The 23,898-nt window shown below is 46.3% G+C and overlaps 1 protein-coding gene across 4 annotated transcripts in view; it reads right to left on the reverse strand.

The window, feature by feature from the left end:
- GADL1 (glutamate decarboxylase like 1) overlaps window positions 1-23,898 on the reverse strand; it is a 194,179-nt gene that overhangs the window by 149,655 nt on the left and 20,626 nt on the right. For 3 of the 4 annotated variants that reach the window (XM_010817522.4, XM_010817525.4, NM_001102281.2), the window contains exons 2-3: window positions 5,012-5,184; window positions 58-184 (exon numbers count right to left, since the gene is read on the reverse strand). In XM_010817522.4, coding sequence (XP_010815824.2) covers window positions 58-184; window positions 5,012-5,184 — 300 coding nt within the window. Of the gene's footprint in view, window positions 1-57; window positions 185-5,011; window positions 5,185-6,147; window positions 6,472-23,898 lie in introns of those variants that run through there. The other variant, XM_010817523.4, reaches the window with a different exon arrangement.

The raw sequence follows: 23,898 nt of genomic DNA on the forward strand, positions 1-23,898 counted from the left end.
CATGCTAAAGAAAACGTAAGAACTGTCTGCAGCACAGATGAAGCGGGGAGCTCTTACTGGTCTTGACGCTGTAGCGTATGACGTCCTGGCAGCGCTGCAGCAGCCGGTGGTGCGGCTCTCCCGCGTCCCTCAGCTCCAAGTCGAGAAGCCGCTTCAGCTCTTCAGGGGGCCGCCACTCACAGACCTGGGGATTCGGCCACAGCACGGTTACGGGGGCACTCACTGGAGCCAGGTGTGGAGAGGATGTAGGAAACACGGGCCCCACCCTCGTGAAGCTTCCCGACCAGTGGAAGAGAGAGAGATGCAAGCGGGCAAGCACCGTTTCCTGGGGCCAGAGCTCTGACATCTGGTAAAGCGGATGCTGTTGCAACAAAGCAGGGGACTCTGTCTTCAGTTTTGGAAGAAGTCCTGAAAGCACTGACATCCAAGTGGGACAAAATAAGACTGTGAAAGGTTGAGGGCAGAAGGAGAAGAGGGCGACAAAGACGAGATGGTTGGATGGCATCACTGAGTGAATGGACATGAACTTGGGCAGACTCCAGAAGCTAGTGAGGGACAGGGAGGCCTGGCGTGCCGAAGCCCATGGAGTCACAAAGAGTCAGACGTGATCTGCTGACTGAACAACAACTAAAGAACCAAGCAAAGAGTATAAGGGATGGGGGTCATGCAAGGGGCCTTCTAGGAGGAAGAACAGGACAAGCAGGGGCTGAGATACAAGGGCACCCATGGCCCATCTGAAGAGAGAAGTCCACTGGGTGTGGCTTGAACTCAGAGCTTGGGGGAGGTAGGGAAAAGTGGAGCTGGAATCTTGGAACAGCTCCCCCACTTGTCTCTGTCCCTGGCCCCCGGCCCCACACCATCTGCTCTCAGCCCCGCAGTCAGCATCCAGAATGCTCCTCTTCCATCTTAGCCACAGGCAGCCCTCTGCTCAAATATGTCTGATGGCTCCTCATTTCCTTCAGAGTAAAAGCCCAAGTCCTTACAATGACCTGCACTGATCCTGTACATCTGTTTCCCCGGTGGCACTGACGCGCCCCCCACCCCACACCCTGGCCTCCTTTCTGCTCCGTATGCATACCAGATGCATTCCCACGTTAGGGTCTTCGCCCTCGGCCTGGAATGCAACCTCCACCCAAACCTCCTCATAGCGAACTTCCTCATTTCATTCAAAACTCTTCTCAGATGTCCCTCTGTCAAGTCAGCAATCCCCACTCTTCATTTAAAATCACAAGCTGTGTGTTACTCTACCTCCTGAAGTACCCCCCCCCCCAGCTGTTTCTTCTCTTCCTTTTTCCATGCCCCTGTCACCTCCCCATGTAATTCATTTGCGACACACAATCACCATGAGAGCAGAGGTGTTGGTCAATTTTCTAACCACTCCCAAGGAACTAACAGAGCCTGCCATACAAAAGGTTATCAACAGCATGTTGAATGAATGAATGAAGAGATAAAACAAGGCTCAGATGGTGACGGGCTTCATGTCACATATTACAGAGTTTGAATGTGGCTCTATAAAACACTGATATGCTTTGGACAAGGGAATTACATGTGATAATATTAGTTTTAGACAATGGCTTTGATTGCAATATGGAGATTCCAAGTAAAATTGGAAATGAGAAATTACTCTAATAGAGCAGGCAAGAGAGGATAGTGGTCTGGATGAGGCTGGTTGCCTCAGGAAGGAAGCATATCTGGAGATATTGAAGACGCGCCATCAATAGAACCTGGAAAGCAATAACACAGGAAGGATGAGGGCAAGGAATAGCCAAAGGCCATCTTGAGCTTTCCAGCCAGCACGTGGTTTCATGGTGGCTGGGGTTGGATGGTGAGTTTGGGGCATATTTAGTCCAAGGCACCTACAGGACATCCAAAGCGGGTGTAACAGTTGGTCTGAAGCTCTTGTGAAAGATCAGAAACAGAGTTGCAGGCATCTGTTATAATGTGACCCAAGTGACACAGCTCAGAGGAAACCTGTAGAAAGAGTAGAAGGTGTAGGTCTCACCTGGGCAGCGCCAGCACATAAGGGTGAAGGGAATGAGCTCACTTGTGAGGTGAGGACACGCCAGAGAGGCAGGGAGCAACCCGGAAGAGTTCAGAGCTACTACACAAAGGAAGAGGGATGCTCGGGGGAGGAGACGGTCACCACCGTCAGGTCCTGCAGAGACGCCAAAGTAGACAGAGACTGGGAGGCAGTCCTGGGATGGATCAACAAGGAGGTGTGCTTGGCAAGAGCGTCTGACTGAGGGAGGTGGGAGTGGAGGCCAGATTGCATGAGGCAAGGACGTAGGAGGTGAGGACATGGAGGGAGGGGGCAGTGTTGAAGATCCTTAAAAAGTTTCCCTGTGGAGGGGAGGAGACAGACAGGGGACTCTCCAAGGGGTGGAGGCCAGGATCGGGGAGGCTGGGGAAAGCAGGGTGAAATATCAAATCGTGTGAGAGGTACGAAATTAAACTCTGAGCTTAGAAGCATGAACCATGGCGGGCAGAAGTCAACCAAACGGGGTGTGACCGTGCAAAGGAAGGACTATGAATTCATGTAATGTTGATGAAAAAACTTCAAGGACAGCAACACCCCACAAACACAAATCAGTGGTTGCCAGGGGCCAGAGGTGACGGCAGAGGCTGACACGGAGGCGCACAGGGGCATGTGGGGTGGCAGAACTGTTCGTGTTTAATTCTGTTGCTGGTTACGCGATTTGTCAAAACTCATAGAAGTGCACACCAAAGGCAGTACATTTGACTGAAAGTAAGTTACAGTTCAATTGAAAAAAAAGTGGCTGAGGAAAAGTGTCTACAAAAGAGGGGGCCAGAGGTAATCATGTCACTAAGTATGGCTGTGCTGTGCGTGTGCTAAGTCGCTTCAGTCGTGTCTGACTCTTTGCGACCCTATGGATGTAGCCCGCCAGGCTCCTCTGTCTTTGGGATTCTCCAGGCAAGAATACTGGAGAGGGTAGCCATGCCCTCCTCCAGGGGCTCTTCCTGACTCAGGAACTGAACTTGAGTCTCTTATATCTCCTGCATTGGCAGGCAGGCTTTTTACCACTATCACCACGGAAGCCCATCATTAAGTATGGGGACCCATCCTATCCTCAGGCCACCTTTGAAAGGGGATGTGTTGAATCTCTGACCAAGTAGGCTAAGTCAGCAGCATAAAAACTTCACCTCCCTCTCCCAACTCCAACATAACAATCCAGCTTCACATGGATGCATGTCCCTGCATGACTGCTGCTGCTGCCAAGTCGCTTCAGTCGTGTCCGACTCTTTGGGACCCCATGGACTGCAGCCCACCAGGCTCCCCCGTCCCTGGGATTCTCCAGGCAAGAACACGGAGTGGGTTGCCATTTCCTTCTCCACCCTGCATGACTACCATATTGCAATGGGCTTGGGGCCACTGAGTTGATAACTTAGGATTTTAAGCCCACCCTTCTCATCCTATCTCCCATCACTGTCCTGTATGAGCCCTTCTTTCCACATGAAGGGCCCCTTGGTGTAATAAATACCTTGCCCTATTATAACTCTCTTCCCCTCATTCACCTTCCACTTTCAGCAACACACCTGAGCCCACTTCTCTCTACCCATCAAAATCTTACTCTAGGAACTTCCCTGGCAGCCCAGTGGCTAAGACTCCATGCTCCCAACGTAGGGACTTGGGCTCAATCCCTGGTTGGGGAACTAGATCCCTCATGCTGCAGATAAGACCAGACACAGCCAAATAAAAAACAACAACAAACACCTATTTCATCCTCAGATTCTGCATCAAAGTCCAAGGTGTCCCCTTCTCAGTGAGATCTACCCAAAATCTGCCCAAACCACACAGCATTTATCACCTTCTTATTGGGACCCCCTGTTTTTTATTCTGATTCTGTTCAAAGCTGAGCCTTTATCTTACTTTGCTTTATATCCCCCAGGGCTGAATATAATGTTTTAACTTAGCTAGACTCAGTTAATATTTAATGACTGAATAAAGGCCAATATAAAAAATTTCCAGGGGAGTACTGTACCCCATCCAAAGTAAAGCAGGTCCAAACATTCCCCGGGTACAGCTAAGACGGGAGAAAACTCAATTATAAGCACAAAATTAGGAAATACCTTCAGTGATTTGAAATATGAAAGGTGATCAGTGTGATAGCTATTAATTGTGAGATTCTGAGAAACACAGGGAGAAGCCATGAAAAGCACAGACTCTGCAACCAGCCTGGATTCTGGCGCCAGCCCCAAGATCCGATGGCATGTTCTTTGGGGAAACATCCTTGGCATCTGGTGCCACGCTTTGCCCCTCGTCTCTAAAATGGAGTTGATCGATAGTACTGGCATCTTAGGTGTCTTTACAGATTCAGTACACAAATACATGGGTTACATACACAAACACTTACGGAGTAGCTCTTAGAATATCAATTGGCACAAAGTAATTACTATTAAGAACAGATGTCATCAGTGGTGATTCCAGTATCAATTTGCGTCTGAATTTGAAAGCTAGAACTGGTCACTGGTACCAGTCAGAAAAGTCAGACTTAGCAACCCAAGATTTCCAGTCTAAGCTCAGACAAACTGCTAGTAAAGTCCCTCAGATAAATTTAAAAACTTTTCACACTTTTTCTACCTTCTGCTTGATTTCACTAGCAACATAAAGAATATGTGCCAGACAATGGAAAGCGGGTGTGTGCTGGAGACTATAGAAATCAGATCATCGGTTGATTTATAATTTGTATCATCATCTGGGGCAGAAAGGTTCATCCTGTGCTTCCCAACCTTACCTGGTTAAACTCTGGGTCTTGGCCAGTCTCCCCACACTTGCTGGCTGCTTTCCGGGAAAGCAGAAACTGGATGGGGGTCTGGAAGCTGAGGTGGGGTGGGAGAGTGGGTACCAACTTTGGTATCTGGGCATCCCCTTGAAACAAAAGTACACAGGAAATGAAAGCGTGATTCCTCTTCCCCTTACATCTAGCCATCCAGGGGTGGAGAAAACCTAGCAGTCCCATCCTCACGGTTTCTCACAGGCTTTCACGTTTACCTTCTCATTGATGTCTGTAGCCTTCAAAACCACCTCTTCCATTATTAGTCTACAGGCATCTTCCACAAATTTTTCTCCTGCTTTTACATCTGTTGCGGGGCCGTTCAGTATGACTCCATCCACGAGAACCACGTTCTTCCTGCTTGGAACCATCTCTTGTGGACTGATATCTCCTGGAAGCACACAATCAAACCATGTGTTAGAGAGAATCTTATTCCAGCACAAAGCAAAGCATGGAGGAAACGGCTTGCGATCCCACCTTCAGAGGGCGTCCCTTCATTTGATACGTCTGAGGCACTGAAGCTAACAGCTTCTTAATGGTGCCCAGTGATACGACAGAGTTAAAGAAAGCAAGCTCCATTTTCCATTCCTGCAGCATCTTTTGTTTAGCACCAGGGAGCATGCAGGAGTTCAAGCAATGTAAATTCAACCCATTTTATTCACTCGTACAAACATCTTTCAGACATGTGCAAAAATGATCTTTGTAAACACAAGCCCATGTCTGTTTCATGAACACACACACTCCCTTGTAATTTAAGGACGACTGTATATTTCCTTTCATAAGTCACTCCCAGAGAAGAAGAAGAAATGTCAGTGTGTCTCTTCTTTTGATTTTACATTTTAAGCCTGTGATTAAATGCTCCCTTGCTGTGTCTCTGAAAGCCCCCCGTTAAATATACTTGGCCATTTCCTACTGGGAGGAGGAGAAAACAGAGCAGCGGGAAGGTTCCTGTAAGCAGTATCTCACACTTTGAAACTTCTCAAACTTGCAATTTAGGCAGGAGGATGGAACAGAACACTTTCAGGACTGGACAGCTGCGGGCCCGTGACTAAAGGTTAAAAGTCAATGTGGAAATCTATATCTGAGACTAAAGGTTACTGCCTACCCAAAATAGCTCCCCTCCAAATTAATGCTGGCAACTTAATCCAGATATTCAACCAATATTCTGCCTCAAGCTCTGATTCAATCGTATGCTCTCTTTCTAATTAGTATCTCTTTCCTCCTTATTATATTCAATAACTTGCAAAAAGTTACACAAACAATTTTTAAATATTTTTCAGTGCCTCGCCAAGCATAGCATCTCCCTTAAACACACTGATGGGTCTGTGTGTATTTCAGATATTTTTATACCTACCGAGGGTTCTAGCAGCATTTACATTTATTATGCCCTTTAATTCTATGACTGGCAAACTCTAATGGTGTCCATAGGCAGATAAAAACGTCGCGGGAAGATTCTCCAGTTCGAGAATGATAGAATCTGTAGCAAACGATTGATCTTTTATCCTCAGACTGAGGGGTAAACCAGTCAGAGCTCTCACAATGAATCTCAGCTTCATCCTTAGCTTTAACTTGTCTTCCACTTGGAAAGATGTATCTAATATAGTTTAGGGCCAAATGGTGAAGGCCTAGAATTGAGCTGTTGGATGGAAGTGCTTACCACTCAAGGCACTTTCCTCCCCGCCAAATTTTAGGTCCTAAAAATAAATTGGAAAAGAGGGCAATTATTCAGGGAACCCTGGTTATGTCAGTAGGCAGTGCTATTATTAAGCACACAGAAAAGGTCTGAGTTTTTTCTAACCTCATTAGTGGGATTTCAGGTTTCTATTGCCCAGGGAATAGCAGCCACTCTGTAGGCCTCTAAGAGTCTCTCTCTTTCTCTCCCTCTCTGTTTCTCTCACACATACACACAATGTCAAACACCCGGTTGCGACCAAAATAGCAGGGAAATTGAAATTAAAATTGTCTCTTGCTCCACAGCCATCAATTGTAGAAATCTATAATTTCTATATTGATTTTGAACAATTCTATAGGAGAAAAATCCTACTTAAAAAACTATAAAGGTTTGGGTATAGATTATGCATCTTTTCTTGATGTTTTAATTCTACAACAAGATGTGATCATGTGCCTCTCCTCCCCGACCCCGCCACATTGTCACACTGGCCCAGACTGGAAAAGACCCTCTGGAGACTGAACAGTCAGTCAAGCTGTGCTCTTCTGGAGAGGCACGTCAGGACTCTATCTGCTAGAGTTGACAGCAGTAAATACTCAAGCCTTCTATGAGAAGAAAGCTCCAGGAAGAATATACCCAGAATCTGTCTGCTCTTCAGTGCTCCCTCCCTTATCACCATCAAACACTTGGCCTCACTTTCCAATGAACCCTCCAGCTGCCACCCTGCCCCATGTACTGTGAAGACAATTCTAAGGAAGGCAGCTCCCATGTTTCTTCAAAAAGCTAAGTCAGCTCACATCATGACTCCTGTTCAAACCATTCAATGACTCTTTATCAAGTTAAAAGTCAAAGTCCTGAAAATGATGTCTAAGGCTTTAAATGAGCTCCTTCCCCCATTATCTCTTGGCCGTCAAACCACTTCTCTAATCCTGCCCTCCTGCCCACTCACTGTGGCCGCCTCACTCATCCTCGACTCTTTCCTTCAACACCAGTTTCTCAGCGAGGTGTCCGCACTGACCTCATTTCACACTGCACCCACTCCTCTCTCCCACGCTTTTCTCTGCTTTATTTGACTCCAGAGTGGTAACCACCCTGTGACATATTATATGTATAATATTTATTTACTTACTTGTTTAAATACTGTCTTTGCAACAGAGATTATGCTGTATGGGAAGGATCCAGTTCCTGTCAGCTGATGTCTGTTTCAGGGCACCCAAAAGTGCCTGTCAGATTGGAAGAGTTCCATAAACATTTTTTGGTTACTAGATAAAAGAAGTCCGGGACCCTGGCTCCTTCAACCAGCCAGCGACCATGTCCCCTCCTCTGAGAGGCCACTGCAGGTTGCCAGCTCTAACCAAGCAGGAGACGCCTTTGGTAGGAATAGGGCAGACACAGAACTCAATTCATGGACTAGAAAGGACCAGAAGGGGCTGAAAGAGGGACCCGGGGAACAGGGTCGATGAGGCAAAACTGAGTGTGCAGTCTGGGTCGTCAAGGGGAACCACGGGTGAGAGGCTTCCACTCTCCTCACCATGTGTTCTTTTCACCAAGGCCACTTTCTTTCCCTTCTCCCTCCTTTTCTGCTTTGTAGGCTTCTGATGTCTGAAGGTCAGTCCATCACAAGTCTCACTCCAGGAACCACACTGCCAAATGTGGAAACCAGTCAATCCCCAAACATTCAGACTTCTTTATGTCCACCGATTCCTCAACTCCATACTTTCCAAACTCCTGTCTATATAATTAGCTCAACTTCTGGTTTGTTTGAAAAGATGCACCCTTCTTCCTTGCTGAACAAATCATTAAGTGAAAGTATTAGTCACTCAGTCGTGTCCAGCTCTTTACGACCCCATGGACTGTAGCCGACCAGGCTCCTCTGTCCACGGAGTTCTCCTGGCAAGAATACTGGAATGGGTAGCCATTCCCTTCTCCAGGGGATCTTCCCAACCCAGGGGTCAAACTTGGGTCTCCTGCATTGCAGGCAGATTCTGTACCATCTGAGCCACCAGGGAAGCCCAAATGATAAGTTCAGCTTCAAATACTATTTCAGAGTTTCATAGGATTAAATGAATTAATGCAGATGAAGACCTAAGACCTAAAGCAAAGCCTGGCAAAGAGTGGGCTCTCAGTAAACATTAGAAATATTAGCTAACTCAGTAAGTGTTAGGTAACAGCAGTAGGCAATTAAAACTATTTATTAAATACATAAATAAACAGGAGTAATTACATGTGACAGTAAGCTATGACAAGGGAAAGGGAGATCTCAGAGTGATCAGATGCCAGGGTTCAGTTCAGTTCAGTCGCTCAGTCATGTCCGACTCTTTGCAACCCCATGAATCGCGGCACGCCAGGCCTCCCTGTCCATCACCAACTCCTGGAGCTCACTCAAACTCATGTCCATCAAGTCAGTGATGCCATCCAGCCATCTCATCCTCTGTCGTCCCCTTCTCCTCCTGCCCCCAATCCCTCCCAGCATCAGAGTCTTTTCCAATGAGTCAACTCTTCGCATCAGGTGGCCAAAGTATTGGAGTTTCAGCTTTAGCATCATTCCTTCCAAAGAACACCCAGGGTTGATCTCTTTCAGAATGGACTGGTTGGATCTCCTTGCAGTCCAAGGGACGCCAGGGTAGTGAACTCTAAAGCAGCTGGTGAGTTATCTCCTGAAACAGTCAGAGGAAGGAGCCTCAGTGGGAGGGGGTTGCCCGTGAAGACAGCTGGACTTCCAGCCATGGTCAAGCAGCTGTGTCCCCCCCAAGTCAAGCAGCTGTGTGGCAGCTGTCCAGACTTCCTGCCTTGTCACTTTCCACTTTGCAGGAAAGTGGCTATTTGTGTAGAGGTTTTATTTCTTGTACCAGAGTAGAAACAATGACAGAAGGGATCCATGTCTCAATTTTCTGGACGTCCCAGGAAACAGTTCAGTTGTTGGTGTTCACAAGCACTCAACAACTCCCTGAGCTGTTGGCTGGCTGCATCATTATCTTAGAGGTCATCTTATTTAACCCTTTCACACAGACCCCAAACCCCTTCCCCAAGCCTGTGGCTGAGACAACAGGAGAGCTGAGTTTGAGCCTCTCAGGTTCTCTGATCCTGGAATGATACATTCTCTCTGTGCTTCACTTTCCCTCATCAATAAAATAGGAGACAATCCAGGAAAAGTGCTGGGCCGGCTGCACTCTCACCTGCTGCTACTGCTGCTAAGTCGCTTGAGTCATGTCCGACTCTGTGCGACCCCACAGACGGCAGCCCACCAGGCTCCCCCGTCCCTGGGATTCTCCAGGCAAGAACACTGGAATGGGTTGCCATTTCCTTCTCCAACATATGAATGTGAAAAGTGAAAGTGAAGTCGCTCAGTCGTGTCCGACTCTTAGAGAGCCCATGGACTGTGGCCCACCAGGCTCCTCCATCCATGGGATTTTCCAGGCAAGAGTACTGGAGTAGGGTGCTGTTGCCTTCACTTATACGAATACTTATACTAACATGCAGGTGGGTTTAGGGACCAGAGTTGTTGACCTCTCAGATGCTTCCAGAATCTGACATCTTTGGCTGCCTGGCTTCTCTCTTATCGTTTAATGATTATGTATCCATTTCAACAAACGTGGATTACTCACCTGCCATGTGCCACACAGCAGGCTGGAGGCTAAAGACAGGAACTGGGTCATCTTCTTGTGGATCTCAAAGTCTCTTTGGGGAGTTAGGTGCTGAAAATTTACAACAGTGCAAGACATGTGGGGCAGACTCTGCTCTCAAAATTTTACAGAGTTGAAAAATTTAATTGTCACAAAATTTCCAGCTGGTTATTCAGGTCTATAGTTGAGGAAGTGGTGACACAGAGAGTTTAACTGGCTTGTCCAGGGTCACAGAGCTGGTTAAGCAGTGAAACTGGGGTGAATAATACACTGAGGTTTTATGAAGGAGCAACAGGGTACTGTGCTATGGACATCTACAGTTTGTAAGGCAGTGTTACGGAGTCAATAATGACAGCAAGACAAATTAGACTCAGTTTCTGTCCTCTGTAACTGAGAGTCTCAGAGTTTGAATAATGCAATAGGAGATAAGGAGTGTCACATGTCCTGAGAAGGACACCAATAACAAGTTGAATGCAAACACTGTAGACATTTAGGGTTATGGTTTAGGGTTACAGGAGAAGCTGAGGGGTCAGAGAAGACTTCTGAATTCGAAGACTTGTCTTCTCTCTAAAAATCTGCAGGAGTTAAGAATAATAACAACTTTAAAACCTTTTCATTTCTTAAAGTAGCAACTCCATGACAAACAGCTGGAGGGGCCACAGAGCTTCCCCTACGGTGACTCTGAATCTGCACTTGCATCATTTCTCCAGGCTTCTGCAGGAGAGGAGAGGACAAAGCAAGTCTGATTTCTCTCCCGTGGGCTCTAATCCAAACATGTGAAGACCTTGTGCTAGCTTCGGCAGCACGTATACCGAACATGTGAAAACTTTCATCGATTCTCATCTAAGTCTCTTATTTTGCCAATTAAAACTGCTCCAGCTTCTTCCATGGATCTGATAATCCATGGTTGCTCATCTGAATGAGTTTATTTTTAATAAAAGGAGGCATAACCCAGGTGTGGTCTCACCAGCTCCAAATACAGTGAATTGGCATTCCTCATTCTCTGGTCAGCATAATCCCATTAGTAAGGCTTCCATTAGCATCTGAGGTGATGCCCAGGCTTAAGCTTTGAAACCAGGGAGGTGCTGGCCCCAATTCTAACTGCACCGCTGTGATGTTGCCCATGCTACCTAACATCTATGTGACCCAGCCTTCTTATGTGGCCAGTGGAGAAAACACTGGGTCGTTGGAAAGGTGGAAGACAGCCTTGCAAGCTACAGAGCTAAGTGGCAGGAATAGAGCACAGGACGCAGTGAGTGAGGACCATTACTGAGGTGGGGTTAGTGAACTCTCTTCCAGTACCAACATTGCATGCTGGTTCCGGTAAAGGCCAGATCTTAGCCAGAAAATCAACCCTAAAGAACCAAGCTCACCATTTGAGAGTCTTTAATTGTTAAGAGAAAATTAGCTCTAGGAAAATAAGTGCTTGCTTCCAAGGAACAGAAAGAGGAACAATGAGTCAAAGTGAATCCAGGCATCTGGTGGGGAGGCCAAGGAACACTTCAGAAAAGCTGTGCCAGAGACACTGGGGCCCTAGTGCGAGCTGAGGGTCAGGACCTAGAGAGCTTAGTGGGCCAGTCCAAGACAGGCATGAGAAGAAAGCTGGGGAAGAGGTAACATTAATTCATAAGTTAATAAGGGCCTGCTGGGTACCGAGCACCCAGCCTGGTGCCTGGGAATACAGAAAGTAAAAAATGCAGTCTCTGCTCTCAAGTTGTTAAGGTCTTGAAAGACAATATCCAGGGGGACAGGGAGGAAAAAACAGAGCTGAAAAGAAGTTGAAGAGACAGTGCTCTGTACTGGAGTCTTCTAAATCAGGTGTTTCTTCTAAGTTCGAAAAAATGGACACCTAATTTAGTCGCTGTACCTGGCACTGTCAGATTTACCCACTGTTTGCATCCCTTTAGAGTTTCATATCTATTTTAAGCCATTTGTGCTGTCTTAGATACAGCATGCGGAGAAGACAATGGCACCCCACTCCAGTACTCTTGCCTGGAGAATCCCATGGACGGAGGAGCCTGGTGGGCTACAGTCCATGGAGTCGCTAAGAGTTGGACACGACTGAGCGACTTCACTTTCACTTTTCACTTTCCACTGTCATGCACTGGAGAAGGAAACGGCAACCCACTCCAGTGTTCTTGCCTGGAGAATCCCAGGGACGGAGGAGCCTGCTGGGCTGCCATCTATGGGGTCGCACAGAGTCGGACGCGACTGACGTGACTTAGCAGCAGCAGCAGCAGATACAGCATGCCAATGAGAGGGTAGCTATGGGCAGCCTACAAGGAAGACGACTCTAGGAAATAAATCAATATTAAGAAATAACAATAATACAAGGCAGTGGCCACAGAAGCTCCAAAGGTGTGGATAGTAGCAACAAGTTCAGGGACTAAATGTCTGAATCTAGCTCTGTTACTGGTTTAATCAGAGACCTGACTTAGGCACCAGATGATGTCCACAGCACAGCCCTAAAATATGAAGTCACAGGAGCAAGTGGTAAAACTATGCTCACAGCTTTGGTCCGCTAGAGATGGGCTTTGTTGTTTGTGGCTTAGTCGAAAAGTCTGTCTGACTCTTTTGCAGCCCAATGGACTATAGCCTGCCAGGCTCCTCTGTCCATGGGATTTTCCAGGCAAGAATATTGGAGTAGGTTGCCATTTTCTTCCCTAGGGGATCTTCCTGACTCAGGGATCTAATTCATGTCTCCTGCATGGGCAGGCAGATTCTTTACCACTGAGCCACCTGAGATGGCACCCAAAGGCAAAAAAAAAAAAAAGACAATAAGACAGTGCAAATCACTCCTTTGGTCTTATTTTGGAGGTTAAACTCACTTTAGTTGAAATTCACAGTGAGTTAATGCTTCTTTCACTTATACTTCCCCAAATATTTATTCCCACTCCAGCCTGGTGGGCTGCAGTCCATGGGATCGCTAGGAGTCCGACAGGACTGAACGACTTCACTTTCACTTTTCACTTTCATGCATTGGAGAAGGAAATGGCAACCCACTCCAGCGTTCTTGCCTGGAGAATCCCAGGGACGGGGGAGCCTGGTGGGCTGCCGTCGATGGGGTCGCACAGAGTCGGACACAACTGAAGCAACTTAGCAGCAGTAGCAGCAGCAAATATTTATTGAATACTAGGTATGTGCAAGACCCTGGGGCAGGCACTGTGCGAGACTCAGAGACGAGTCAGACATAGAGACAGTAACCACAGTGTCCAACAAGGAAACGCAGACACATTTGTGAATACCTAGGATCCCATTTAGAAGGTATAAAGTATAAAGTATGATGCTTGAGGTCGGATAAAGCACACTGAAATTCCAGAGAAGGGCTTCTGATTGTGAGAAACAGAAAGTCCTTTTAGGTTAGATGGTATTTAGAATGGTCCTTCATTCAAGCATTCAGCAAATATTTATTTAGGGCCTGTTATGTTTAGGACGGGAGAAGGCAATGGCACCCACTCCAGTACTGCTGGATGGAGCAGCCTAGTAGGCTGCAGTCCATGGGGTCGCTAAGAGTTGGACACGACTGAGAGACTTCACTTTCACTTTCCACTTTCATGCATTGGAGAAGGAAATGGCAACCCACTCCAGTGTTCTTGCCTGGAGAATCCCATGGATGGAGAAGCCTGGTAGGCTGCAGTCCATGGGGTCGCACAGAGTCGGACACGACTGAAGTGACTTAGTAGTAGTAGTAGTATGTTCAGGACAATGTGTGAGGCACTGGAAGCTGAGCAATGCAAAAGAAGACACAAATTTACTTGGGGTGGATGGGAGAGATAGTTAATAAAACAAACAGACAAACAATTTAAATAATTGCAGACCCTAACAAATGGTTTAAAGGAAGTTATCTGAACGGCTTGATAGAATGAAGACAATGAGGAATTTCATATCTGATCAGGGGAAGGTATTTCCTATGAAGAAACATTTGAATTAAGATGCAAATGAGGAGAAAGTTCCAGATGTAAAAAGACATGAAAAGAGAGTTTAGAAAGAAGCAACAGATGTAAATGATCTATAAATTGTTCTCTCAAAGGAAGAGAAAGAGATGGGTGGGGCCCAATTGTGAGGACAAGGGAAGGGAGCATAGAGCGAGCTTGGGAAAGAGGTTCGGGAGCAGACCAGGCAAGGCGTTTCATTCCAAAGGCACAGCAAGCCACTTGAGGGTTTTAATCTGAAGAGCAGCACGGTCTGGTTTGCATCTCCGACAGATGTCTCTGGCACCCTGTAGAGCAGGCCTGTCTAAGGGCAGATGTGGGAATAGGGAGGCTGCTTAGGAGGCTACTGTGGAAGTCCAGGCAGTAGAGGCACCAGCCTCTTGATCTGGGAGGAGATGCAGAAAGAAGATGCAGTGAAGCATTGCAATCTGGGAGGCTTTGGCAGTAAAGCCAAGAGGGCTGGCTGATGAAGTGGATTCAGGGGGTCACGACAACAGAAGAATCTTTGAAGACACCTGAGCCACCAGGGAAATGGTAGGGCCCTAGGCAGATGTGGGAACCACCAGAAAAGGGCGAGCTGGGTCAACCTGTGGTGAAGTAGGAATGGAATATCAAGACTTTAGACTGATTAGTCGAAGTTGGTTATGATGGGGTAGAAACAAAGGTCACGGCAAAGACATTTAGGACCAAAAAACAACCTGAACTAGGCAGAAAAAGGTGTGTGTGTGTGTGTGTCCAGGAAACCTCAAGAACTTCTCTTCATCCAAGGGGCAGGGACTGCTGAGAGGTGGCGAGGATGTCACTGAGAACTGAGGAATGTGGATGGCACCTGATGGGCAACGGGAGCCATTGAGAATTTCTGATGGAAGAAGAAAAGCGCCTTAGAAAGATGAAGTGGGTACCAGTGACAGGTTCAGACGGCACATCAGGAGCTCAAGTTGGGGAGATACAATGGCAATAATCCAGGCCAGGGAGAGGGAGACCATGAATCACATAACAGACAGGGTGGGAAAGTGAAGAGTTAGTCGCTCAGTCGTGTCCGACTCTTTGAGACCCCATGGACTGTGGCCCGCCAGGCTCCTCTGTCCATGGAATTCTCCAGATAAGAGCACTGGAGTGGGTACCATTCCCTTCTTCAGCGGATCTTTCCAACCCAGGGATCGAATCCAGGTCTCCCATACTGTGGGCCGATTCTTTACCACCTGAGCCACGAGAGAAGACAGGATGGGGGTTATACTTAATCTGATCTCTCCCCTATAATACTGTTACTGCAAACTTGAAGCCAGGAACCCCATGTTTTTCTAAGAAGCGTTACAATTGTACTTGGATAGTACAGCTTTCCTACACTCCAGGAAGTCTATGCTCTGAAATGATCTTTGGCTGAAAGGCAACAGAGTAAGATACATAAAAGTCACGTTGTGCATCCATACGTCAGCTCCTCTCTTGCAAAGCACTCAGGAACACGGAACATTTCAGGGTGGTGACCCGCTCCCATCACCCCAAGTTTTATTTTGTGAGATCCTCTTGTGTTAGCACCTGGGCAGCCAGTCAGGTGATTCAGAGTCTGTGGAAACACCAGGCCATGACCTTTAACATAACAGCTAAGTCCATTAACACCATCCATTCTCCGAGACAACAAGCTTCTTAGAAGGGAGTCTCTGAAACAGCCTCTCCAATATAGCTGTCACTGGAGAAGGCGATGGCACCCCACTCCAGTCCTCCTGCCTGGAAAATCCCATGGTTGGAGGAGCCTGGTGGGCTGCAGTCCATGGGGTCGCTAAGAGTCGGAAACAACTGAGCGACCTCACTTTCACTTTTCACTTTCATGCATTGGAGAAGGAAATGGCAACTCACTCCAGTGTTCTTGCCTGGAGAATCCCAGGGACGGGGTTGCCTGGTGGGCTGCCGTCTATAGGGTCGCAGAGAGTTGGACACGACTGAAGTGACTTAGCAGCAGCAGCAGCCCTACCAATGGCCGATACATGCACGGTTCGCCATAAACTCTATTTATTTATTTTTAATTTCAAAATGTTGTCCTTTCACAGGGCACCAGGCCAGAAACTGGGTGACCTTCTGATATTTTCAGGAGAGTAGGATTTCCCGAGACATCTACTCCCGTGACTTGAGTAAAGGTTACTTGACAAGATCTACATGCTGATATGGAAGTGTCATCTTGTCAGGCTGACAGGCAGCTCTCAAGACCACCTCACCCACCATTCCCCTCTCTACCTTATGAATTTCTCTGATGGATACAACTTCAGTTTGCAAGGACTTGGATGAAGCCAGGCTCTATGAGAACTCTAGATCGGCATGTGCAAACAGTAAATTTCAGCCCTGGCTGTAGAACTTGGCTACAGATAATGTGCTTTTGACTGGCTCAACAGTAACGTGTTCCCCAGACCGCTCTCACTGTGTCTGCCCTCTCGTTCATTAGCCCTCCCCTCAAGAGTCACCATTCCTGCTGGCATTTCCCCTCTGCCATCTTCTTGGCTCTGTACCCTCTCTGACTCTTCACCTAACTTCTTGCCTACAATATCTCTGAAACATTAGATTTGACCTGTAGCCTTATCAGTGACCCTCCTGTTTTCTGAGAGTTAAGGCTGAGTAGGGAGAATGTTCCTTTTGAGTTTGCTTGTTAGCTTGGGCAAATTTTGGCCTGTCCAGCATCCCAGCTGGACTCTCTCTTCCCCCCCAGGATGCAGTCTTGGCAGCACCGTCAGTTAGGTTTACCCCTTTCGTGGGTATTTCCAAGTCCCCAGTATTCCAGGTCTTCAGAGTTGCCTTGGCCCCTGTTTCTTCCAAGGTCTCATTATTTAGCTTTCTCACCAATTCTGTGAGGTCTCCCAAATCCTTCTAGTAAACTCCCCCTTCTAGTGAGCAAGAGTCATTCTGTGTTCGGCAGAACCAGAGAACCATAACTAATGTTCAGAATAACTTGGCTTCTGTAGACATTTCTAATCAAGGAAAGTTAAAGCTAACTAGACATAGTTTAGTAAGTATATTCTCCGGACTTTCAGAGCTTCTTATCTATTTTTGCTGCTGCTAAGTTGCTTCAGTCATGTCTGACTCTCTGCGACCCCATAGACGGCAGCCCACCAGGCTCCCCCGTCCCTGGGATTCTCCAGGCAAAAACACTGGAGTGGGTTGCCATTTCCTTCTCCAATGCATGAAAGTGAAAAGTGAAAGTGAAGTTGCTCAGTCGTGTCCGACTCTTCGAGACCCCTTGGACTGTAACCTACCAGGCTCCTCTGTCCGGGGGATTTTCCAGGCAAGAGTACTAGAGTAGGGTGCCATTGCCTTCTCTACTGTTCTCCAAAACTTAGAAGTCACCCAGCTACCACCAGAAAACAAATATTATATTTCTTCTACTTTATGAAATGTTCCACTCACATACAAGTCAGGGTGTTTGTGGCCAGTGGGTAGACCACTGTCTTAGTAAAAAGCAACTAGAAGAGCATGGCCAAAAATAAATACCATGCCAGCCACCTGTGTGACTTTATCTTTTCTAGCAGCTTTTTCAGTAGTAGTATGCAGAAAGGGAACAAAAATATAATAGCATTTAGAAAACAATAACAGTAGTTACCATTAAGTACTTGCAAGGGATCAGGTACTGAGCTAGGTATCTTATATATGTCACTTCATCTAATTCTCATAATGATTATCTTTATTAACTCAGTTTTACAGACAGGATGGAAGCCAGAGAGACAAAGAGAACTGTAAGTGTCAGAGACAGAATTCAATGCCAGGTCTGACCTGAGTTCAGACCTCACGTTCCTAAGGACTATATTCTATCTTTTTCCCCAAGAAAAGATAAATAAGAAGACATTATTTCTCATGTAACCACTTTAAACTATTTGGACACATATTTTGTACTCTGAGAGCAACAAGCAATTATTTTGGAACTGTGTATAAACTGCAGTGTGCTGCAATGTAATATATAGTTTTAAAACCAATTTACTCAAGTGTTGACTGTGGGATTTTAAATGATTCCATTTAACCAGCGATTTAAATGAAAATTTAAATAAATGCTATAAATGGGTGCCTCGTTTGCATGATCCGTTGATTAACTCTGACGTGATGCTCATCTGTGCCAGGGTTCTACCTCCTTGCCTAGGCCTTTGGAAGGTCATCTTCTAGGTTAGAAGTGGGCAACTGCTCTCAGCTCAGTATCTCAGCGTGCATGCTAATTCACTTGTGGTCACCCTCAAGTGCAGAGATCTTCACTGACCAAAATCTTTTCATGAAGTTTATTACAATGGAACGGGAAAGGATATGCTGAGGAGCTTTCCGGAATGGCAAGAAAGCCTCTCAAGAAGCATCTTTAAGAAATACACGGTCTAAACTGCCTTCTAGGAAGGGAGGGCTCTTATTTGCAGGGCAAATGCATTGCTAAATGGGGGATGCAAATGTGGGTTCAGAGATGAATTGCTCAGTAAAGCAGAGAGGAGGGTGAGGAATCACTAGCATCTTCCTCCTCATCCTTTATGCTGCACAGAATCAGCCTCCCCTCCATATGATATTAGAGCAAAGATTTCAAAAAGCTTAAGCTACCTGGGAGGCAACAGTTCCATGAACTACAGTATCGACGGTGCCCCAGAAGCGGCAAAGGCGACAGCTCTGGGGGTGCGCGCGTCTCCCTGCTGCCCCTGTGTTGATAAATGAAGCACTCAGAGACACTGCATAAAAGACCGTAAAAGCGTTGGCATGGGCTGGTCCACAGCTGAGACCCAATGAGGCGTGAGTTTAGAGCCATCGAGAGGACGTGCCAAGCTGAGTTTGGGGCCAACTTTGTGCAGGAGCATGGCATCTTAGAGCTTGAAAAGCACTTACAGATAATTTAGGAAATGTCCTCATTTTGAATTTGGGAGAACTGTGATTCAGTGGCATGCAGACTGACATTCATTGTGACTATTGGATGTTCTAACGGCGTCTGCACTACCCCTCTCAAGCATTCAGAACCGATTTCACATACAAGAGCTACCATTCATTTAGCCCTTCTGTGTGCCAGATTTTGATAAGCCCTTTACAAAAAGTAGCACATTCATCCCCCACAACAGCCCTGTGAAGATACAAACAACTAAACCCACCCTGGCTAAGTTAAGCACAAAATAGTTTACTGGATGGGTGTGTAAGTTATCCATGGTTGTGTAACAAATGACCCAAAAACTGTGGATTGGGACAAGCATGGGGACTTCCCTCGTGGTCTGCTGGTTAAGAATCCACCTTGCAACATAGGGGACGCAGGTTCAATCCCTGGGCAGGGAACTAAAGTCCTACATGCCATGGGGCAACTAAACCCCCATGCCATAACTAGACAGCCAGTGTGGCACCACGGAGCATCCCACATGATGAAACAAGGACCCTGCATGCACAACGCAGACCCAACACAGCCAAGTAAATAAGCTTTAACAAAATACAAGGATGTACTATTTCCTTAGCTGGGTGCTTTTCCGGTCTTCCCTGAGCTAACTCACACACCTGCAGTGGCCTGTATGTTGGCTTACAGCCCAGCTCAGAACTGGGAAGACTAAGAGAGCTGGGCCTCGCTGTCAGTATCCCAGAGATGTGACAGGTCTTCTTCAGAAGGGGAGGCAAGTTCAGATGGTGAAGGCAAAAGCTGCAAACTTCTTGAGATCTCAGGGTGGACGTCACACGACCTTTTGTTTTTACTTTTACCATACTCTGTTGGTCAAAGCAAGTCACAAGGAAAATCATACTCAAAGATGCAGGAGAAAAGCTCACGCCTTGATGACAGATGGCAACATCACATTGCAAGTGGGAGGCATTCTAGGAAGGGAGGAATCTGAATCCAGCAGAGGCTACCCTCTGGCAGCAAATTATTCCTATTCCTCCCGTCCACAAAATATGCTCTTTCCATCCCAGGACCAAGCTAAATCTTATCTCATAGAGACAGTCTTCAGTCTGGGATCTCAGGATTTGTATCAAGTCTACAGACAGACAAGGCAGCTCTTGGTCCAGGGACCCATAAACTAAAACACAAGTTATCAGACATTACACATAATACACGATATTGAGAAGGACGGGATAATACCACAGACACACCCAGGAAAGAAGGCAAGGCCCAGGGCAGGCGCTGGCCCCTAGCAGCTCTGAAATCTAGCAAGCTGTATAGTGCGCATATTGAATGGGGCCTGGCTTTGCCTCTGGGGTGGTCTCCTAACCCAGCGTTCTCTGTGGCTCTCGGCTCTGCTCTCGGGCAGAAGTGAACAAGCAGCGCAGCTTCTCTGATGTCTGTGAAGGGTAGTTGTAGACTTGCCAGCACACTATAGCTTGGTCTCACTCTCCTCCTCTCCACTAGATGCGTGGCTCTGGATCTCCTGAGATGGCAGTTACACCGCTAAACAGCTCTGTTGCTTCAGCTTCCTTCACAGTAGTCACACCTTGGCAACTTTGCATGCCTGCATTCACGGGTCCCGCGAACTCTAACCTATCCATTCTCTACGGTGCTTTGGGAAGCTGGTTAGTGACTCTTCTCTGATTCCTAACTCCTCCTGTGGAATTTTCCTTTCATAGCTCCCCCCACATTGGTGTAAGGTTTAATTTCAATAATGAAGCCCTTGTTCTATAGTGTGTCTTACAGACAGCATGTTACTGCATTTAATCTTCATCACAGCTGTGTAAGTTATAGACACGCCCATTTTGCAGACAAAGACATTGAGGCTCAGAGCAGTTAGAACGTGGCTTCACAGCTGAAAGATGTCAGACTCAGGTGTGACCTCAGCTGTTTTTAATTCCCATTCTGCATCTCCTGGGAGAAAAGGCTGGGGGACAATGGAGTGCTGCTAAAATTGTTGTTGTGTTAGTTGCTCAATTGTGTCTGACTCTGTGACGCCACGGACTGTAGCCCACCAGCCTTCTCTGTCCATGGGATTCTCCAGGCAAGAATACTGGAGTGGGTAGCCTTTCCCTTCTTAAGGGGATCTTCCAAGCCAGGGATCGAACTCAGATCTTCCTGCATGGCAGATACCATCTGAGTCACTAAAGTGAAAGTGTTGGTCGCTCAGTTGTGTCCGACTCTTTTTGACCCCATGGACAATACAGTCCATGGACTTCTCCAGGGCAGAATGCTAGGGTGGGTAGCCTTTCCCTTCTCCAGGGGATCTTCCCAACCCAGGAATCGAACCCAGGTCTTCTGCATTGCAGGTGATTCTTTACCAGCTGAGCTATCAAGGAAGCCCCTCTGAGTCCCCAGGGAAACTTTAAATTATCTAAGGGAGAAAAAGGTCCTGCTTCAAAGCATGTGCCTGTTTCTACAGTACGAAGACTTCCATCAAGCTAATTTCAAGGGACCAATAATTTACAAATTGGCTTACAATATTTTTGAATATTTAACACCATCATGAGCTGGTATGAGGTGACTTCTACCCACTATGGGATAGGAATCTAGGAAAACAAAAGGTCCTCAGTCAGAAAACATAATCACAGTTAACAAAAGTCTGGTAATGTGGTTCTTCAGGTGTGTCTCATCCAAGGAAAACCTACAAGATTTCCAAGTGCTAGCACATTCATCCTTTGCCTAGGACCTTTCTACACTGTCTGCTCACATGGCAAACCCAAAGCTCTGAAAAATTAATACCCATACCAGCATCCCTCAACCAACAACTGATAGAAATGAACAGGCAGACATCCAGTTCTCCTGCCCTTCATATGGGATAACTCTGGGGTGCATACTCTTCACCAACACTCTAGTTACCCAGCAGAAGTAAACTGTAGTTACCCACAGCGATAACTCGCTTTATAACAGTTCTCTGTTGATCTCCCTGGGACCACCTTCCAAAGACACTATTTACGCTCCAATCCTCAACTCATGGACTGCTTCTGGAAAATCCAAATCAAAACAAATGACTGCTGTTTTTTGAATGCCTGTGGACCAGACAAACACTGTAACAGGTATTCATACTACATGTCTCTGCATGGATCTTCATAACATCTTATAAGGCAAGTATCATACCCAACTCTACAAATATGCAAATGAGAAACCAAGAGGTTAATTACATTTATGGAGGTCACGCAGCTGGCATAGTAAATAGCAGAGCTGATATTTAAACTATGATTGATTGCAGTGTCTCTTCTCTTTTCACTAAACCATGCAGCCACTCTCGCCAGGGAGGGTGGATTAACACGGGTCAGACAGTAAAAGAACAATTAATGCTAAGCTGACATATGTATTGAACACTTCTGGGCAAAACTGTCATCATATGTATGTTCCACCATTACTTTCTAAAGTTCTCTTTTGTTGTGCCATCAACTTGAAAAATAAGACCATGGATGAATATTAGGAAATTCAATTTTTCATAGATTTTCTTTCTCCTCTATCACTGCTTCACACAAATTAGGTACTGAAATAAAACTGAGTCAATGGCACAGCAGAACATACCACGAGGAAAATGCATATGAGGAAAATACATTCCTCGCGTGTATTTTTTTGGGCCCATATAGGATCTGAAAGAACAGATATGTCATAAAATATCAACTAAGGCTCTATTGATTTTGTAAGTTGATACAAAGTATTAGAAGGTCAATCAACACAGAATCCAGAGTGCTGAATGGGGAACCGTCTTCTCAGCTAAGGCACTTAAACAAAGGGAGGATTTAGCCATGTATTTAAGAGGCAAAAATTGGAGTGTGAAAATTTAAGATTTGTCAATGCTACAGCTAAATCACCAAAAGAGATTTTAATATTTAACAACAGCCCTCTGATATCAAGTAATTTAAATGGTTGCGCTGCAATATAGAAGCTCCTGGATGCTGAAATTCTTAGTGCTGCACCAAGACATGGCAGATACTGGTGGAAAGAAACATAAATCTAACTCTGATTTCATCAGTATTTTGCAGGGTTGATTGCTTATGCACAGAAAGAACACTCTGGAATTTGGGATGGGGCCGGGGTTCCAGACCCAACTCTAGCCCTACCTAGTTTCTGTGGCTGCGAAATAGGACTTTAACTTCTCTGGTTAAGTGACTGGTGTTGTTTAGTCACTCAGTCCAACTCTTTGCCACCCCATGGAGCCCATCAGTCTCCTCTGTCCATGGAATTTCCCAGCAAGAATACTGGAGTGGGTTGCCATTTCCTTCTCCAGGGGATCATTCTGACCCAGGGATGGAACCCATGTCTCCTGCATTGGCAGGTGGATTCTTTACCACTGAGCCACCAGGGAAGCCCCATGGTTAAATGATACCTTCAGTTAAATGGTGGGCCACAAGATGCCTTGCCACTCTGATAGTCGATAGATGAGAGAAGTTTCTCAGTTGTGTCTGACTCTGCGATCTCGTGGACTGTACCCTACCAGGCTCCTCCGTCCATGGGATTTTCCAGGCAAGAGTACTGGAGTGGGTTGCCATTTCCTTCTCTAGGGGATCTTCCCAACCCAGGGGTCGAACCCAGGTCTCCTGCACTGCAGGCCAATGCTTTACCGTCTGAGACACCAGGCCACAGTTAATAACAGGTATTAGTAACAGTTAATAATAGTCAATAACTCTATAGCTAAAGCCCTTTCTAAAATTAAATTCTTATTCACATAATTAATATAAATCACATTCCAGCATTTCTAAAAGCAGTCCTCACCAATGATCTGCAAAACTGTGAATTCCTATAATGTTTCAGGACCTCCATGGTTGTGGTTCAAGAAAGGAACTGATGGAGAGTCTGTTTTATCTCAAAAGCATCTCTATACTGTTTTGCTTTGAGTTCGTAGGCCCGAGTGTATGATGGAACACTTTGGCTTCAAATTATAATATGACTGAAAGTCATTTGACTGCCATTGCTTTTCTGTCTTTAAAAAGTGGAAAACTTAAATACTAAGCCTCTTGCCATGGGATTCTTCATCAGCAGACCCGAGACTCAGCTTCACACACATTTA

This window comes from Bos taurus, chromosome 22, assembly GCF_002263795.3.
Source record: "Bos taurus isolate L1 Dominette 01449 registration number 42190680 breed Hereford chromosome 22, ARS-UCD2.0, whole genome shotgun sequence".
In the NCBI taxonomy this organism is placed as follows: Eukaryota; Metazoa; Chordata; class Mammalia; order Artiodactyla; family Bovidae; genus Bos; species Bos taurus.